Source organism: Ovis canadensis, chromosome 3, assembly GCF_042477335.2.
Source record: "Ovis canadensis isolate MfBH-ARS-UI-01 breed Bighorn chromosome 3, ARS-UI_OviCan_v2, whole genome shotgun sequence".
NCBI classification, from domain to species: Eukaryota; Metazoa; Chordata; class Mammalia; order Artiodactyla; family Bovidae; genus Ovis; species Ovis canadensis.
This window is the reverse complement of record NC_091247.1, coordinates 150,510,747-150,529,555: the sequence shown is the minus strand read 5'-3', so window position 1 is coordinate 150,529,555 and position 18,809 is coordinate 150,510,747. Positions and strand designations below refer to the sequence as shown.

Below are 18,809 nucleotides of genomic sequence, written 5' to 3'. Positions count from 1 at the left end.
GGGAGCCAGCAAAGAGCTCTGATGAAGAGACCAAATAAACAGGTGATCCCATGACCATCCAGGGAGAGGGGAAAGAGCAGAGTCCTAAGGAGTCCAGAGGCAGAGAGAAACAAACCCTGGGACACTGGTCTCAAGAGCCAGAGATGGAGACAGCACTGAAAGGAAGACAGAGGAAGGGGTAACAAAGAGGCAGATGAGGCCTCAGAACAATTCCAACATCAGAGGTGACCTCGGGTCAGAAGCGGCTGCTGCTCACAGTTGGGGTGAGAAGATTGCTTTTTGTTTTGTTTTTTTAAGGAAGTAAAGCCAGAAGATACTCTTATAAATGCTTGCTGGTGAAGAGAAAAAATAAAGGAAGCATGCTTGAAGGGAAAGGGCTGGAAGCAGGTGCTATAGGGACTTCGTCCTTGTTGTTTCAAGGACAGAGGAGGGAGACGAGGTGTGAGCACTGGGGCACAATCAGCCAGCAAACACTCAGATGCAGATACAAATCACCAAAAGCACATGCACGAAATGGACAAAACACTGGTGGTGGGTGTCCTAGAGATTTTGGGTTTTTTATGTTACTTTTAGCAGTCCATGGGGTTGCAAAAAGTCAGACAGGACTGAGCCACTGAACTGATGTTACTTTATGATCACTGTATAATAAATCAATTGGGAGGAATTAACCCTCCAGAAAAGATCAAAATATATAAAGAATCCAAACTGGGAACTCTGAGACAAGTCTGAGGAGGAGAAAACGGTGCCAGCCGAGGGCCCACTGCTGCCAGACAAGACGGGAGTCCTAATGTTGGCAGAGGGGATTTCCAAGATGTTTTCCTAGGTGGGTGGAGAAGCTCTCAAGTCAGGCCGAAATGCGGTATTAATTAAATACTGAAATGGAGCATGAGAATGACACAGCAGCTGTACAGCACTTTGGCTTGTCTGCCAGTTTGAACAGGCCAAATAAATATGGGATTCCCAAGTTTAAAGCAAGAAACTACACGTGCTGGACTGCAGCATGCAGGCCTGCAAGCCTGTACTCGCTCAGTTCCAAGACAGGAGGAGGAGGCTGGAGTCAGGCGACTGGGACATCAGTGGCTTAATGGACAAGGGGAGTTTACACATAGGAGGCAAGGCCCTGCAGCAACACCCCACCGTGTGCAGAGGACAGGCAGCAGTGTCTGCCTCTGGGGAAGGAACGATCACCAGTTATCGAGAACTGACCTCAGGTTGGCTTACTGGTTACCAGGGAAACCAACAGAGGGGCAGGCCTCTTACCATCCCTTTGATAAGCTATCACAGAGGAGATGTTCTGATTTAAATGTTAGAACACTCACTAGTCCGTTTAGGGGCAAGTACGCAGGAAGGTCAGTCATGTGAGTAGGGTGAACGTAAAGTGGGCAGTGGTGGAGAGGGAATGTACAGAGAGCAAAAGAACAAGCCATCTTGGCTGGCCTGATCATATGCTAAGTTTAAGAGATTTTACATGATACGATACATGTAACGGTATGTTACAGTAGTATGTACATATACATATATGTACACATATAGTAAAATGCACACCTGCATCTAAAATGGTTTCAGAATTACACTTTGGATGTATAACTTTTAAAATCTCCAATTTAGGACGGTAAAAAGCACAAGGTTTGCAATATCATGTATCCATCCACATGGAATTCCTTCCAGGGAATACATGGGAGTGTTGGGGAAATAATGAGTTGGAGAGGCTCAAACAAAAGGAATATTAAGCAGAGCTCCAGGATTCAGATTAGGTCAGCTTCTCTAGGCTGCTCCTGCAGTAAAGGAGTAGGAAGATTATTACTCATGCCAGAACTTACAAAAGGGTCTGGGTTGTATAAGTCAGAGAATACAGGGGCTTTCAAGCTTACCCAGCTTTCAGAGTGAATAGATTTATGTCACAAGACCAGAGATAACAAGTGGAGCTTGTCAATACTCTATTCATTAGCAAACTCTTTAAAGAAGGAAAAATATGGAGCTCCTACTCTCCAAAATTATGAACAAGCTGAATGGTAAGATTATCTTTAAAAGTTAATTCTTAAAAGTTTACATAATCTGACTTGACTGACCCATATTAGAATTTCATTCATCCAGTCTTTTCCATAGCAACCAGATTAAAATATGTGATTTCAACGATCTCTTCCCAGTTGTTTGTGGGCTGCATAATATATCTGGACTATAAGAATTTAAAAATACACACTACTAGTATTGATTAAGAATGCAGTTCTTCCCACCTGGAATGTATCACCTCCTGTCCTTAAGCCTGGCTAATTTCCTGTTCATCATGTAGTCAACCCCTCCAAAAAGCCTTCCTTAATGCCTTAAGATAATCCCATCTGATGACCACCTGCCTCTCCCATCATCTTGGCTATAACTTGTCACCCTCTACTACAATCTCAGATCTGAAGCTTCCATCAGAATGTAAGCTCCAGAAGGACAGGGCCATGTTAACCAGACTCAGTCTGATTCTTACCATCTAGCACTGTGCCTGGCAGATGGAATGAGTAGAATTAAAATTCAAATGAATCACAAAGCAATGTTACTCTTGGGGAGGGCATTTCAGGCTATTCGCTCACTCTCCTCCTGCCGCTATCTCAGAGTCTGATATTCCATTTCTACCAACACTTGTTTCCCTCATTGAGGGTGAGAAGCAGGAGGTACCAGAGAGTCAGCCAACCCTGTGCCTTCATTATCCTGATAAGTGAACAAAGCCACACTCTTCAAAAGCTTTTTTAAAAAGGGTCAATAAACATTGTCACATCATTTGGTTCTTCATTGTACATTTGTCTTTTTCCTCCCATTCCCAAATATTCAATCCCTCTGCTAATGACCACTTAACCCTTCCCCAGTTGTCTCCATCTACCTACAAATTTTTTTAGTATACCAGCTTTAAATTAGATAAATGGCATATGCCTGTAAATGTCAGTGGAAGTCTATATTCAATATCTGTTTATCATTTTATCACCTATTATCTAAAATTAGACCATAAATTGTTCTATGAACAATGGGTTATCTTAATAACATCTAAAAAATTTTAGAGCATTTCACGCGAAGTATGGATTTAAAAATTGGTCATAACTACTTCAAAGTGGGAAAAAAAAGAAAACCTAATCAGAAAATGAATTATTTACTTTTATGATAATATTAGATTACAAGAAAAGAAACCTTTTTCTGACCTGTTACAGTTAAAAATGTATTATCTACTATCTGATCTTACCTACACTGATCTACCAATTAAATATTAAGTGCCTACCTAAAGGCCGCTTCCCAAAAGCAGTTCATTCCACAAACATCAGAGGGCAGCATCCAATAGGGATTCCAGTAACACAGAGAGAACTCTTTACACCTAACAGAGTGAGACAGAAACCTATGTGAGTATTCAGGCTTAAAACTAACAAGGAATTTACTCAATAACATAAAAACTTACTGTTCTATTTTACAGCAACAAAACTGCAAATCCAACCTGCTATGGTAATGAGGATTTCTGGAAATTGATTTCTCCCTTAGGGTACCACTATTTTAAACAGAACTGTGAAACTTTTAGGCAGAAAATACTACAGACTGGAAAAGTTTTTTAGTCATGAATTCTCTAATATATAATAAGATCTCCTTCTCAGATGACACAGAAAATACTGGCATACTTCTAAAATTTTCCTTCATGAACTGCACACATTCCCCCTAGAAAAAAAATCCATTTCAGCCAAACAAAACATCTGCTTATCCTGAAGCAAAATTTAAGCCACAAATGCTGGTAGAATGGAAAAAGATCTTTAAATGCTTTTAAACTAATCTTGAATCCAAGCTACACATATGATGTTTTAAGTGGGAAATAAGAAATCATGCTGATATTCACAGTTCAGTTTCACTTTTCTACACTTATCTCAGCTTCACTGTATTTCACAAGCTAAACAGGAGGATCAAATTTCTTCTTAGACTGCAGGTTGGAGCTAAAAAAAAAGAAACCACACACAAAACAGCAGCAACTTACAATACAAAATGTATGTATTTTCATTGTTATTTCTTCTCAAAACAAGAGTCTAGCTGGTAATTCAGGACAGTGGAAGCCTGAGTTTACTGAAGTAAGCAAGTATGAAGCCAGAGTCACTAAACCGTGTCCCATCATCATGAATTCAATTAAGTGACTGTTCTTACAGTGAAAGGTCTATGAAATGTCATATTTGCAAGATCTCTCAGTCTGCCTCTCACAAATGCCAACAGGTTAAGACAGGGGGGTCTCAGATCCAGGACACAGTGAAATCACCAGAGACCCCTACACCAGACCTGTCAAATCAGAAACTCTGAAAACAGGGCCAGGCACTGCTGCTGCTAAGTCGCTTCAGTCGTGTCCGACTCTGTGCGACCCCATAGACGGCAGCCCACCAGGCTCCCCGTCCCTGGGATTCTCCAGGCAAGAACACTGGAGTAGGTTGCCATTTCCTTCCCCAATGCATGAAAGTGAAAAGTGAAAGGGAAGTTGCTCAGTCGTGTCCAACTCTTCGCGACCCCATGGACTGCAGCCTACCAGGCTCCTCCGTCCATGGGATTTTCCAGGCAAGAGTACTGGAGTGGGGTGCCATCGCCTTCTCCAGGGCCAGGCACTAGTAGTTTTTAAAACCCTGCCTGAGTAATTCTGTATACTACTGCACAAAGAACTAAATCAGAATTTTAAATCAATGGGAAAAAACTGACATTGTAATGTGGTTTTTCTTGAAAGGGGCAGCATTCTCAAGCACAGCATAAAACGTTAACATATCTTAAATGGTTAAAAAATAAGAAAAAGAAAACGTGTACAGATCAGTAAAATGAACAACTTGATAAGGAAATTTACGTTTGTCCCCTTCCAGGTGTGGTCACCTAGTTTTTAACTTCTGCATTTCCTTAGGCTCAGAAGCGGCAACAACTGAGATTTTTTTCCAGACTCAAGAGCTTTCAAGTCCATTTAAGCCTCAAAACGAAACAGTTCAAATAGGTATCCCTATCTTTCAGACACAGACATTATCTAACCTTTCTTTCAAGTCCACAATTTATTTATAAACAACACCTTTATTTAAGGAAGGAAGCTAGTTATTCCTTCTCCTGTCAAATCTTCCAACAGAAAATGAAGTCTCAAGAAAATGACTAAGTTTTTCTGTAGAAATGATTATCTGAAATTATGTATTAACACCATTTTCTGCCTTAATTTGCATTACTCAATCCCTTAGCCCTAAGGAATCACACATTTATTTTCTGTCTCCATAGATAAATGGAATCATTAGTATGTGGCTTTTTGAGTCTGACTTTTTTTCACTTAGCTTATTTTCAAGGTTCACCCACTGCAGCACTTATCAGCACATTTCATTCCTTTTGGTGGCCAAATAATATTCCCTTTCATAAATGAATATATATACCACATTTTCTTTATCCATTCTTGAATTAGTGAATATTTGGGTCGTTGATAGTTTTGGCTATTATAAATAATGCTTTTATGAAGATTCATGTACAATTTTAAGGTGAACATATGTTTGCAATTCTCTTGAGTGTGAGTACGTATTCCTACAAGAGGAACTGCTGGAACATGTAACCATTGTAAACTGATTAATGCAGATAAACCAGGGGGAAAAAAATGTCAAGTTTTACCTAAGTTTCTTGATAATAACTCAATGTCAGAAAACACAGTTTATAGGAAGAATGTTTTCTGTCTTTGACGAAAATATAAAACATATGCATTAGTGAGTATACATTTTCCTTATTAAAAAAAAACACACACATGAAACACTGAGGTGCTGCTGGCAAGAGGAGACATAATTTACTTAAGGTTTCTATCTTCCAAGCTTACATTCTCTCACTTATGAAAACCTGGTTTTAAAGACTGAAAAAAGTAGAAACTCATACTGAGAACTCATTACATACCAGCAGCCATCACTACAAACAATAAATTAGGAAAAGCAACTAACCTAGCAATGACAGTACTTGCACTTTCAGGCCAGAAAAAAAAATCTTTAAAATGCTGGAAAAGTAAAGGTGACTTATCCAAGTTCTGGCTATTAGTTGCTTTTGCTTTTATGCCTTAAGACTGACTGGAAAATGGAACATTAGATATACAAAATTCAAAAAGATAACTTCAATATATTTAATGGAATAAAACTGTAGCTGAGCCAAATGGGTATGTCTTCAGTAAGTAATAATATCCAGAATCAGTAAAGTTCATAAATGCAAAGTTTTTCCACCGTGGATCAGACAGAAATAAAACTTCCTAAGGCTCACCCTCCTACTTCATAGGCTTAATGTTTCTAACTAGGTGGCTTGTCTAGACACAAACTGATCAAGGGATAGCACGGGACTCTCCATGATGATAAAACAGTCTGTATCCTGACTGTGGGGGTGGTGACATGAATTTTACCTATTGATAAAACATCATAAAACTACACATACACACAAGTGTATGTAAAACTGGTGATGTCTGAAGATGGTGTATGGGTTGTACAGTGTCAATTTCTGGGGTTCTAGCACTCCACTACGTTCATACACGGATATTCCAGATACAGAGGTACTATAGCAAGCTCATGTAAGATGTCACTATTGGGGAAAAACTGAGTGAAGATTAAATGGGATGTCCATGAAGTTTCCTGTAAACTTACATTTACTTCAAAAGTTTAAAAAAACAAACAGGTCACAAATTTCAGTAGCTGAAAAATGTTTTAAATATTGAGGCATCACGCTCTGGAGATTAAACAGAGCATTAAACAGTAATAATGCTCTCCACGATAACAGTTTTCAAACTTCAAATTTACTTAAATCCAATACTGGAAGGTCACTTATACTTTTAAATTCAACTGGAAAAGGTATTTTTCATTTCAAAACATCCATGATAACCATGAGGCTTTAGTGAAAACCATGCATACTGAGGAGAGTCGGGGATATGTCTAGGCATATCCAGCATAACAATGTGGAAGTCTGAATGAGGTGCCTCACCAATGATGCACCTTAAGGCATGAACAGATACCTTCACTGTGACTGCAAGAGAAACGAAGATGCTCACAGCCACGTTAGAGGAGACTAGTCCCATGGTTCTGACCACCACTATTTAAAGATAAGTACCTGCACAACTCATTTTTACCTAAAAATTGTCTTCAGACAAGTTAGATTAGTTTCTAGCTCTAAACAGTTTTCTTTTTCTTAAATATCTAGTTTCAGGAATATTCAGGAAGTGAGAAAGAATTGTTTACATACAAATGGCAATGAATAGTTATTTCAAAAAATAAGTTAGCATCACACTGTACAACCTATCCTCTTTCCAAAAAAAAAAACAAAACTGAATTAAAGATTTAAATGTAAAAAAAAAGAGGGTGGGAAATCCCACTGATAGAAAGTTTTTCTACACAACAAAAATAAAAATAAAAGAAAAACCTGCCAACCTGAATACAGTTAAACTTTGAACTTCACATAGTATACACTCCAAAAACAAATTTAAGTCAACATGTCTGGGGGAAGTATTTCAAACAGGTATGACACATAGATAATAATCTTAAGGTTTTAAAATAGCATTTCTAAGTAAAAAATACACATTTTTTCACTTGCCTCATCATTTTCACTTTTCAAAATCACAGAACAATAACTAATTACTAGTTAAGTTTGTGCTAAGCACATTACAAATACATGAAATGTAATCAATGAACTGAAATACAAGGTGCAAAGTTACTGGTTTTTATATAAGCTGTCGCTGCATTAACAAAGCAGAGATTTAAAGTGGCTTTAGTAAATAATTCAGCCTTCTTCACTGTTCACTGGTTAACTCCTCTCCTCTTCAAAAATAAGCACAAGGAAGAGGGAAGAAAATTCTCCCCTATAAAACAACAGTGCAAAAATAGTGGTCAAATGATTCCCAGTTAAATCAATGGTTTAATCAATCTTTGGTTTTATAACAATAACTTGGAGCACATATCTAAAATACAGATTCCCAGGCCCCACTGCCTGGCACTCTGGTTTAGTAGGTCTGGACTGGGGCCTGAATTTTCCCCAAAGGTCAGAAAATCAAAAAAAAAAAAAAATCACTTAAAATTTAAATGATCAAAACCATCACTGAATTATCTATAATTTTATTGTGCCAGGCACCACCAAGTAATCTACACATGCTATTTTATTTCAATTCCCACAAAAAAACCCAGTTATCATAGATACTCTTACCTCTTTGTAACTGAAGAGGAAATGTGTTCAAGGTTAACACAGACAATAAGGGGCAAAGCTGAAGTCTGTTTCCAAAGCCCTACTGGTGTTCCTGGGACCCAGCAGAAACCATAACTTGAGGGCCTGACCAGATCTGCAAAGGAAAGTAAGGTGCCTACCTCCCAAGGTAACAGTCACTCACACTACAGGTAGGACAGTCCAGAAAAGGTATCACTCAAGTGCATAGTAGTCTCTCGGTTCGCCACTACCAGGATTCATCAGTGAAATGTGAGAAATTACTCATCCTGAGAAACTAGTTACAAAATGGTTTAATTCCTTCTGGAGAATTACTGACAGCTGGTAATATTAAGTGCTGTATATCGAATACCTGTAATACAGTCTGTCCATAGTTAGCAGCTTCACAGAGTCTCTCACTTCCCTCCACAGAGGCCACTCCTCTCCCACACCGGTCATGTGATTCTGTCTGCAGTAGAGATGTGCAAGGGATATAGCCCACAGAATCAGAGTTCCCCATTCCAGTCAACAGCTGGCCCACGGACGGGCACGTGATGAAAAGCAAGTCCAAAGAGTCTCCTTCTAGAATTTTTACTTGAGATTTGAGACAAAACACTATAAGAAGTGGAAAGACGCACAAACAAAGCCTGTCTACAGCAGCAGAGAAAGATTCCTCAGCCCTTGAAGTTCCTATGGCTGACAGGCATTTTTCCTTTAATTATATTCCTTCTAACAACCCATGTAAGTCTATATGTAACACTATATATACAGAGAGAGAGAGACTCTGATATATATATATATATAGTCTATTATGTAGGAGAAAGCACCCCAACTCCAGTACTCTTGCCTGGAAAATCCCATGAATGGAGGAGCCTGGTGGGCTGCAGTCCATGGGGTCCCTAAGAGTTGGACACAATTGAGCGACTTCACTTTCACTTTTCACTTTCATGCTTTGGAGAAGGAAATGGCAACCCACTCCAGTGTTCTTGCCTGGAGAATCCCAGGGACAGGGGAGCCTGGTGGGCTGCCATCTATGGGGTCGCACAGAGTTGGACACGACTGAAGCAACTTAGCAGCAGCAGCAGTCTATTATATATAGTCTACAGTCCATATATAATACTATATTAAGTCAGTTTTAATGGGTTCTGATGACTGACAACTAAGAATTCTGATTGTGTGTGTGCTGTGTGCTTAGTCAGTCAAGTCGGACTCTTGAGACCCCATAGACGGTAGCCTGCCAGGCTCTTCTGTCCATGGGATTCTCCAGGCAAGAATACTGGAGTGGGTTGCCATGTCCTTCTCCAGGGTATCATCCTGACCCAGGAATCGAACTCAGGTCTCCTGCACTGCAGGCGGATTCTTTAATGACTTGAGCTAGTTAAGGTAAATATAAACTATATTTTACAAGTGAGAAAAGTAAAGCAGAAAGGTGGTCAAGGTTTCACAGCAATCAGGGCCAGAAAGACACCACAGGTTTGTCTGACACTAAGATCTACCCATTTTTCTAAATACCAAAATAATGGATCCAAACAAAATGACTAATTAATAATAAATTTCACTTAAAAACCATTTCCATCATTTTCGACTTTTTACTTTGAGAATGTGAAAGGACATTTCCAAGTATTTTGTTATCATGGAATACTGTGCAATGAATATTTTCTATTAAGATTTGACCAATGGAACCTATTAGATACAACTGTAATCCCATGTTTTAAATGAGAGAAAGAAATAGTAGTTTTAATCTTTGAGCTAAGACTGCTTCAAAAAAAAGTAATAACGTAATTGATAATCAAGTCCTACCAAGAAAAAAACAGATGTTGCTTGCCTTATAGCCCCATTTTTCACTGATTAAACACTATCTAGACTAGAGTCTTATCACAGCAGCTTTATAGAAAGAGTACTGGCAGAGCAAGCAAAAGATACATAGTTTCTAATCCTGGTCCAGTATTGATGCTCTCTGCATCCTGGCTAAACAATTTATACACTGGAAGCAGGTTAATACCTACTCCATATCCCAGATAGCCAAAAAAAATTGACTGAACTCTGTGAGAAGTCTAAAAAGATGTTATAAATGATAATATCAAAAATGAAAAGAGCCTGGTATCTTTTAGGAATTTTGCTGACCATAATCAACTCGTGAGATCCAAGCAATCCAGCTTTTCCATGTGGTTCCTCTTCTCACCCTTATGTGTGCACACATGGTGAAATGTACTTCACAACACTTTAACAAAGAATGATACACCTTCAGTTTTAACTCAAATATATGCCTCATTTAAATTGACGAGTTATGCTGCTCAGAGGACTTGTAATACAAAGCTTTTAGTTGGTTCTGACACATCAAACTTCAGATGTCAGTAATGGGTCTATAAAATATCTTTTAAAACCGAAGCGCTTATTTTCTGAATTTCAAATAACACAATTCTGTTAAAATTAGCTAGCCAAGCAAATACAGTTTATAAAAATTTGTCACAGAATATTTAAGCATCTCAGACAAGGCACTAAAAAATGCATGTTATTCTATCAAATTGAAATGCTAATATCATAGTTCAATTTCATTCAATGTTTTGACAAAAATGTTTCTTCTTTTCAATTCTCCCCAATACAAAAACAGTTTCCTTCCCTTAACTTTAAATGCTTCACAGGAACAAAACAGACTTCGACCAGCTTTTCATGAGTCGTCCGGATCTTCGGTCACTGCCTCTCCCAGGACAGATAGTGGCAGTGACAAACCTGGCTCTGGAAAGTAGTTCTGCTTTTATGAACAGAGCCCTTGTAATCAAGTCACAGGGTGAAAACACGACAGTCCGGCTTTTCCGTGCTGCTCCTCTGCCTAAACGTTCCTTTTCATTTTAGGAATGGCCATCAACTTTTGAGAAGAACCTTCAACAGTCTACAGCTGGCCTGCGCTCCCTCCTCCTACCAATCCGATATTTTATCCGATCAAAGCAGCCTTTGCCTCTTACTAAAAGAGTACTCGGAGTAAGAGAGTTGCCCACAAATGGAGGAGCCTCTTTTTCAAGGAAGTGGGAACGCTCAGATTTTGTTAAGCATTCGTAATGCGTTGCATTCTTTTTTCCATTTAAACCTCGTACTGATTCCAACTCTGACAGTGATTTGTGTAAATCCACTTAAGTCACTGTGCTTTTTAAATTCCTTTTTTTAAAGAAAGACACCTCTATCCCAACTCACAAAAGACGTATGTTAAGTATCGCTTATTTTTCTTAACTTGCTCTAAGTTTCACAATAGATCGATTGTTTCCTAAAGAAAAACTCACAATCAGCAGAAAATGCTCTCTCCAGATTTAGCTGATCGGCTAATGATGAAAAATTTAAGCGTTAACAGGAAATTTAGACGCCTCATTTAGGAGGGAGGCGGAAAGCTGAACCAGGGCGCCAGGCGGCTGTTTAAATATCTCAACTGGAACGCCATGGAAACAAGAGGGAATTCCCACTAGTCAGCAAGCAAGAAGGTTTTTGTAGGACCCCCCCTTATTTTCGACAAATCCTAAGAAAGAAAGAAAAGGAAGACACAACTGTCAAGAGTTGAAAATTAATTTCTAACTGCTCTGAATTGTGCTTAAGGAACAGGTTAGAAGACAAACGCAAAACGCGTGGTGTGCTCTCGGGCTAGAGCAGCACGGAGCTCACCCCTGGGGTGAAGAGGAGGGAAACGAGCAAAGAGGGTCAGAGTCGGCTGCAAAGGAGCGGGAGATGCGGGCCCGGCGGCGAGAGGCGCTAGGCGGACTCGCTGGCAGCCCGGGCCAGGCCGAGTCCCCAGCCCCGTGCCGCCGTACCCCCGGCCCCCCAAGGCGGAACGGCCCGTACCTGTCTGACCGGCCGTGATGCGCCGCAGAGCCCGAGCTGCCCACCCCTCTCCCGGCTCCGCGTCCATCGCCCCCAAGCCAGGAAGCCGCTGCGGCCTGCGGCTTCCCGCCAACGCCGCCCGCTCCTTCCTCCAGGGACACGGCGAGCTGGCTGAAGGCGTAGAGAAGCGAGCAGAAGCCGCAGGCCAGGCACAGCACCACGACGCGCAGGTAGCGCCGCATCGCGCTGGCCCAGCGCTGCTGCCGCCGCCGCCGTCACCGCGCCCGCCCGGGCGAACTGGAACCGAGGGAGCGGCACCGCGCAGCCGCGAGCGCAACAAGTTCCTCCTCCGCCAAGGCCTCGCACCCGCCCCACTCCGCTCCCTGCCCACCACCTTCACCAGCGCGCCGACACCCCGCCCCGGCGTCCTGACCCCGCCTCCGCCGCGGGCCCCTCCCTGAGGGCTGGCGGCCCGAAGCGCCGGCGCACTGAGCGCAAGGGCGGGGCGCGCCTGGTGGGCCGGGGTGTCCGGAGCTCTGGGAGCTGGGGACTGCCGGGCGAGCGACTCCCAAGCCCTGCAACTCCCAACTGCGCTGCAGAAGTGTGGCGAAATGAGCGGGGCGTTGGAGGCAACTGACCCAATTTCAAATTATGGTTCTGCCACACGGTAGTTTGGGACGCTGAGCGACCTAAATTCTCTGAGCGGGTTTCTTTGTCTCTGAAATGGAGATGATATCCTCATCATAGAATGGTGATAAAGATTAAATTGCTTAACGCACGAAAAACGCCTTGTATTTAGAAGGCACTTGATTAAGCCGCTTTTCCGCTCCAACCTCATGCAGCAGCGACTTCCCTAGCCTCTCGTATTCTGTAATAGAGTTGGTTCGAGCCGTTCTCACGCAGATATCAAATGCAGATGCCTGATGCTGTTGAGGATGCATATTCCGCCTCCCATCGAGGTTGTAAGTTCCTGTAACTCTAAGCTCCAAGCTTTTACTCCTTTATGAACCAGCTCACAACTCACCATTTGCAATAATATCTCCCTAAAGAGAGCTTTCCAGTTCTTCTCCCTCTTCTTCAGCCCTATTTTCACGCCATTCATTTACTGAACATTTATAGATCATCACTTTGTGCCAAGCACTGTGAGTATCTTGGGGCACAAAAACCCCTAGTTGGGGCATGGGGGTGGGACAGTGAATATTTGTAAGTGCAATACAACCATACAGACGTTAGAATAGGTGAAGGTGAAGTCGCTCAGTCGTATCCGACTCTTTGCGACCCCGTGGACTGTAGCCTACCAGGCTTCTCCGTACATGGAATTCTCCAGGCAAGAATACTGGAGTGGGTTACGATTTCCTTCTCCAGGGGATCTTCCCAACCCGGGGATCGAATCCGGGTCTTCCGCACTGAAGGCAGACGACGCTTTAACCTCTGAGCCACCAGGGACGTTAGGATAGAAATCTGTAAAGGTGTGGGTACACACGCAGAAAGGAGCAACCAGTTCTACCTACGGGCATGGTCAGGAGATACTTCATAATGTCAAAATGAAACAGAGACCAGACTTGAAAATTCCTTGACCAGACAAAACCGGTCATACAAGCAAAGCTTAATTTAGCATATTTTGCAGGATAAGAGTTTAACTTGATCTGGGTCACTTCTTGCCTATACATCTGAAAATAATAAGCATAACTTAAATATTTAAGTCCCCAAAATCGGTATGAGGTAACCACTAACCAATTCCCTTTTAAGTAAATTCTCGCAGGGGATAGGCAAATAGATGAAGGGGGTCAATTGTATGGTGATGGTTGATAACTAGACTTATGGTAGTGATGACTTTGCAGAATATGTGGATTAAATTGCTTCAGTCCTGAGGGACTCTACGACCCCATGAATTATAGCCCACCTGGCTCCTCTGTTCATGGGATTCTCCAGGCAATATTGGAGTGGATTGCCAAGTCCTCCTCCAGGGGATCTTCCCAACCCAGGGATTGAACCTAGGTCTCTTAGGTCTCCTGCATTGGCAGGCAGGTTCTTTACTACTAGTGCAACCTATAATGCTATACACCTGTAACTTGTATAATAAAAAGAATTTAGAAATAAGAAAAAATAGCAGTTGAATAAAATATTCAATGTTTGAAGTTTAAACTGCAAAAAAAAAAAAAAAAAGTAATGCTTTAACCAATCACTGAAGACAACACACTCACTGCCTTCACACCATATATACTGCTTGATAACAATCTACCCGTAAGCCTCATCGCATATTTTGGTTTGAGTGTTACCAGTTTGCTGTCTTTTGTGTGCACCATACACTTTTACTGGTAACTACTTCAGTGATTCATAGTTTTCACTTCTGTTTTTTGTGAACCTTTGAGTATAGCAAAACTGGCCCCAGAGTCTTGAATGGGGTAATGGAAGTGATTCCAGGCTGAGGAATCAGTGAAACAGGCTCTTGTGTTCAGGGAGCTGTGAGAAGTTTGATACCATCAGTTAAGCAAACGCAAGAGAGGATATGATGAGCGATGACTGGAGGCTGAAGGGGCCAGATATCTGAATTCCTTGTTTAGCACACCAAGGAGTTTGAAGGTAATCTGGCAGACAACAGTGAACCACTGACAGTGTTTTAAATTAGGAAGTAACATGGTAACATCTGCCTTTTGGAAGGCAGATTCTGGCTGCAGTGTGGAGGCTGGGACAGAGAGAGAGCCAGCCAGAAAGCAGCTACAGTGCCAAAAAGTGAGGGAAAGGAAGGAGGCTTTAAACACACACACACACACACACACACACACACACACACCCCATCCCTCCCTCTCTCTCTTTAAACACACACACATACACACACACACACACACACCATCCCTCTCTCTCTCTCTTTAAACACACACACATACACACACTGTCCCTCTCTCTCTCTCCATGGAGAAAAATCATGCTGTTAAACTGTTCAAATTGTAGCTGAAGCTTTGAAGAGTTTGGCCATGTGAAACAAGATGGGGAAATGCTGTGTAATTAGCAGTAGTTCTTCATTTGGAATCCCTACACCAAATAAGAGCTGGTTCTGTGACCATGGGAACTACTTACTAACACATTTAAGCCTCAGTTTCTCCCGGTATAAGGATTAACTTTTTGCCTTACTTGACAAAAAAGTAAAACTAGCATGCTGTTAAGACGTATGAATAGAATGAAAACACACTTATTCATTCAATAAACATTTATTGAATATGTTCTACATGCCAGACAAGGGGCTATTCTGTACTGCCCCCAAAAGGGGAGACAGGCAAGTAAAAACAGCGACAATAATCCTTTCACTACACCTTACAATTCATAGAGAAATAAATAGAAAACTTAATGAGATACAAAGATGGATAATAAAAGCATCTGTAAGAACAGAAGATAGATTTTGAGAGAAAACTAAAGGATATTGTAACAAGAAACTAGAGTAAGAGCTAGTACTCAACGTATGTTTAATTTAAAGAGATGCTAACTATGATTGTTTCTATTGCAACAAACTAAATGTAATAAAAATAAATAATAATTTAATGACCCAGAGAATGTTAAAATACTGGAATGGCAGTATTCATTTCTGCACAATATATGGGAAGAGCATATCGAGAAGAACAATCATCCTTTTACTTGACATCAGGGTTCTAGACCTTTAGATCCCTTTTAATCCTGTAATTAAAAAGGAAATTGTTGAAAAAGTATATATGGCATTCCAAAACTAGATATGACTTTTGTATTACCCACCCACTGTCCTAACTGGTTATCCTGGAGTATAAGGAGCTGTGTGAATACTTCTGATCATTTCCAGGATTCACACATATTGATATTTCTAAAATTAACTACAAATTATTGAAAGTGATTTAAAATATTTTTATGTCATAATGGTTAGGCATTTATTTCATTTACTTTGTGTATGTACACGTTCTTAAGTCTATTTTTGCATCTCTAGACCACCCTCTTGATTCTCTAATGACAGGCTGGCTATATTCACATTTTTAATCAATTTTGATTTTCCCTTCATTCTGTCAAAAAAGTTTAGTTTAGGTGGATGAAAAGAAATTTAAAAACAGCAACATTGGTTGTTGGTTAAATTACAGAGATAGAGACCTTCTCCAGACCTGGAAAACTCTCAGATTCAGGATAATCCAAATCTCAACAATCTTATATTCAAAAGATTAATCTTGATTTTTCATGCAGCTCCTGGTACATGTTGGATATATAATAGACACTCAAGTTAATGACATTTAAAAAACCTTTCCCAAGTCATTGTAGAGCAAATTTAGGTTCTGCTCAACATTTCTTTTCCAATTCTACATTTTATTACTTCTTAAAAAAAGATATCCTTTGAGGGACAAAGTAAATTCTATACCTTTTCAGAGTGAAGTTCAAAGACTTTTTTTACATAAATTTCACTTTATAAAGGTCTGCATAATCTAACAATCCTGATAACTATATGAAATAGATGTTATTCTATTCTTTATAAAAAACAAGGAACCTGAAATTTAGAGAAGTTCATTAACCACATGGCTAATAATGAAGATCCATAATTCAAATGGAAACCCTTGAGGATACAAAGTATGTATTTGTTTTTTTCCCTTATACCTTGCTATCTCATTATGAACAAATAAATGCTAAACTAAGTGATGCAGATTAAAAGCAAAAAGGAAAAAAAGATATTACATGGAAATCTCTCAGATTGGTCTTAAGGAATAAGACAAATTTACAATCAAAGAAATAGAAATCAGACTAGTTGCAGAGCACAAAAAATCAGAAATTCACACTGAAAGTGAAAATCATTCTCTCCTCTTGTTGGCCTCTAGCGAAATTTCATTTTTCACAAGCCACTTCCTAGAGACCTTGTTGGACTGGAGGAAAAAGTTGGAAGACTATGTTGTCAGTTGGAGCAAAAAATTTTCATTTTGTGTTCACTCAGACCAGCAAATACGGAAAAAGGGTAGGGTAAGGGGGAAGATGAAAGAGTAAAGTGATTCTTTTCATGCTCAAAAAAACTCAGCTGTAGGCAAAAAGATTAGGAAAAAAGTGGCAGTGGAAAACTAATAAATGGTAACACTTTAATGCAGGAGACCCCAGTTCGATTCCTGGGCTGGGAAGATCCCCTGGAGAAGGGAACAGGTACCCACTCCAGTATTGTGGCCTGGAGAATTCCAAGTACTGCATAGTCCATGGGGTCGCAAAGAGTCGGACACAACTGAACAGCTCTCACTTTCACTTTTCACTCCCAAATAATCCCAGAATTCAGCTAGTTTAATTCTGCCCACAAAGGAGGGAGAGTAGGAAGAGGCAGAGTGGGGATGGGAGAAAGGAATATCCTATGGGCCATCCTTATAATTCTCCCTGGTTAAATCTACAGGAACTGTCTATTCCCGTTAATAGATAACAATCTATCATTATTTACTGCCAGTGAAATTAAAAGTCTAGATTTGTAGGGAAATTTAGTCCCGGGGAAAATAAGAATTAGAACAGTCATGCCATCTGGACCCAGATTCCTCAAAATTGAAAGATGAAAATAAAGAATTCTGATACCATTACACTTCAGAAGTACAGTGGTTAGTTGAAAAATAAAGTCAGAATTTTTGTTATCTATATTCCTTTCTATATAGAAATTACATCCTAAACAGTCCTATGTTTTTCTTTCTTAAAAAATACTAATAGGTTTCATATGTTGAAATGGTTTCTCATTTCTGTATTTTAAATAAAGTTTAAAAATTCTTTTTGTTCTAATTAAGTTGCCCTTACATTATTTACCTTATCGTATATTAAAAACATCATAGTCTTTCATATATCTCTTATTAAAGACAAAAGCTCTCTCTCCAACCTAAGGCCAGATCACTCAGTCCTTTAATTTTGAAACCAGCCTACTTTCCTGTTTAATGCTCTCACTACATTTTTGTCCTTTAGGAGTATTCTCCCAACTGGTTTTATAACAGTATCCCAACTCTAAACACAGGCTAACCTCATTGTTAGTCTGAATTAAAGCAGTGAAAGTAATACACATGAAGAAGTTTAAATTAATAGATCTTGGTACCCAGTTTAGCTTCTAAATTCTCTTATAAAAGTTGATGAGAATATGAAGATGAAATAGTAACTTTCATTCACATCCCCTACTTCTAGGTAAATCAGCAGATCCAGGTTTCCCGGGATGTTAACTGAAGACCTGCCAAACTTGTGTATTTCCACTCCACAGGAATTTCAGTTGGCTGCATTTTACTGGATACTTGCCCTGAAAATTTCACATTGGGGCTTATCCTCACAACTAAAATTAAGCAGCTTTTTTGAGATTTTTTAAGTATTACTATTTAGTCTTATTTACAGAAGAGATTTGAGGAAATTTGGACTGCAAGGAGATCCAACCAGTCCATTCTAAAGATCAGTCCTGGGTGTTCTTTGGAAGGAATGAGGCTAAAGCTGAAACTCCAGGACCTTGGCCACCTCATGCGAAGAGTTGACTCACTGGAAAAGACTCTGATGCTGGGAGGGATTGGGGGCAGGGGGAAAACGGGACAACAGAGGATGAGATGGCTGGACGGCATCACTGACTCGATGGATGTGAGTCTGAGTGAACTCCAAGAGTTGGTAATGGACAGGGAGGCCTGGCGTGCTGCAATTCATGGGGTCGCAGAGTCGGACACAACTGAGCGACTGAACTGAACTGAACTGTACTGAAGAGATTTGAGGAACTTTAGAACACAATGAAAAAGGTTAAGTAGATAAAAATTGGAATCTAGAAAAATATAGTTTGATCAAAAATAACATCAGAATACAAATACACAGATGATTGAGTTCTATCTAATTATTAAAAGTAGGCCTGATTTTAATCTGAGATTTGT

The 18,809-nt window shown here is 40.2% G+C and overlaps 1 protein-coding gene across 2 annotated transcripts in view; it reads right to left on the bottom strand.

Annotated features, from left to right (window-relative positions):
* GXYLT1 (glucoside xylosyltransferase 1) overlaps nucleotides 1-12,427 on the bottom strand; it is a 54,932-nt gene extending 42,505 nt beyond the window's left edge. Inside the window, exons 1-2 of one of the 2 annotated variants that reach the window (XM_069584595.1) lie at nucleotides 11,983-12,427; nucleotides 3,254-3,346 (exon numbers count right to left, since the gene is read on the bottom strand). In XM_069584595.1, the coding sequence (XP_069440696.1) occupies nucleotides 3,254-3,346; nucleotides 11,983-12,203 (314 nt within the window). In that variant the 5' untranslated portion in view covers nucleotides 12,204-12,427. The remainder of the gene's footprint in view (nucleotides 1-3,253; nucleotides 3,347-11,982) is intronic. The other variant, XM_069584597.1, reaches the window with a different exon arrangement.
* Between the last annotated feature and the right edge of the window lie 6,382 nt (nucleotides 12,428-18,809).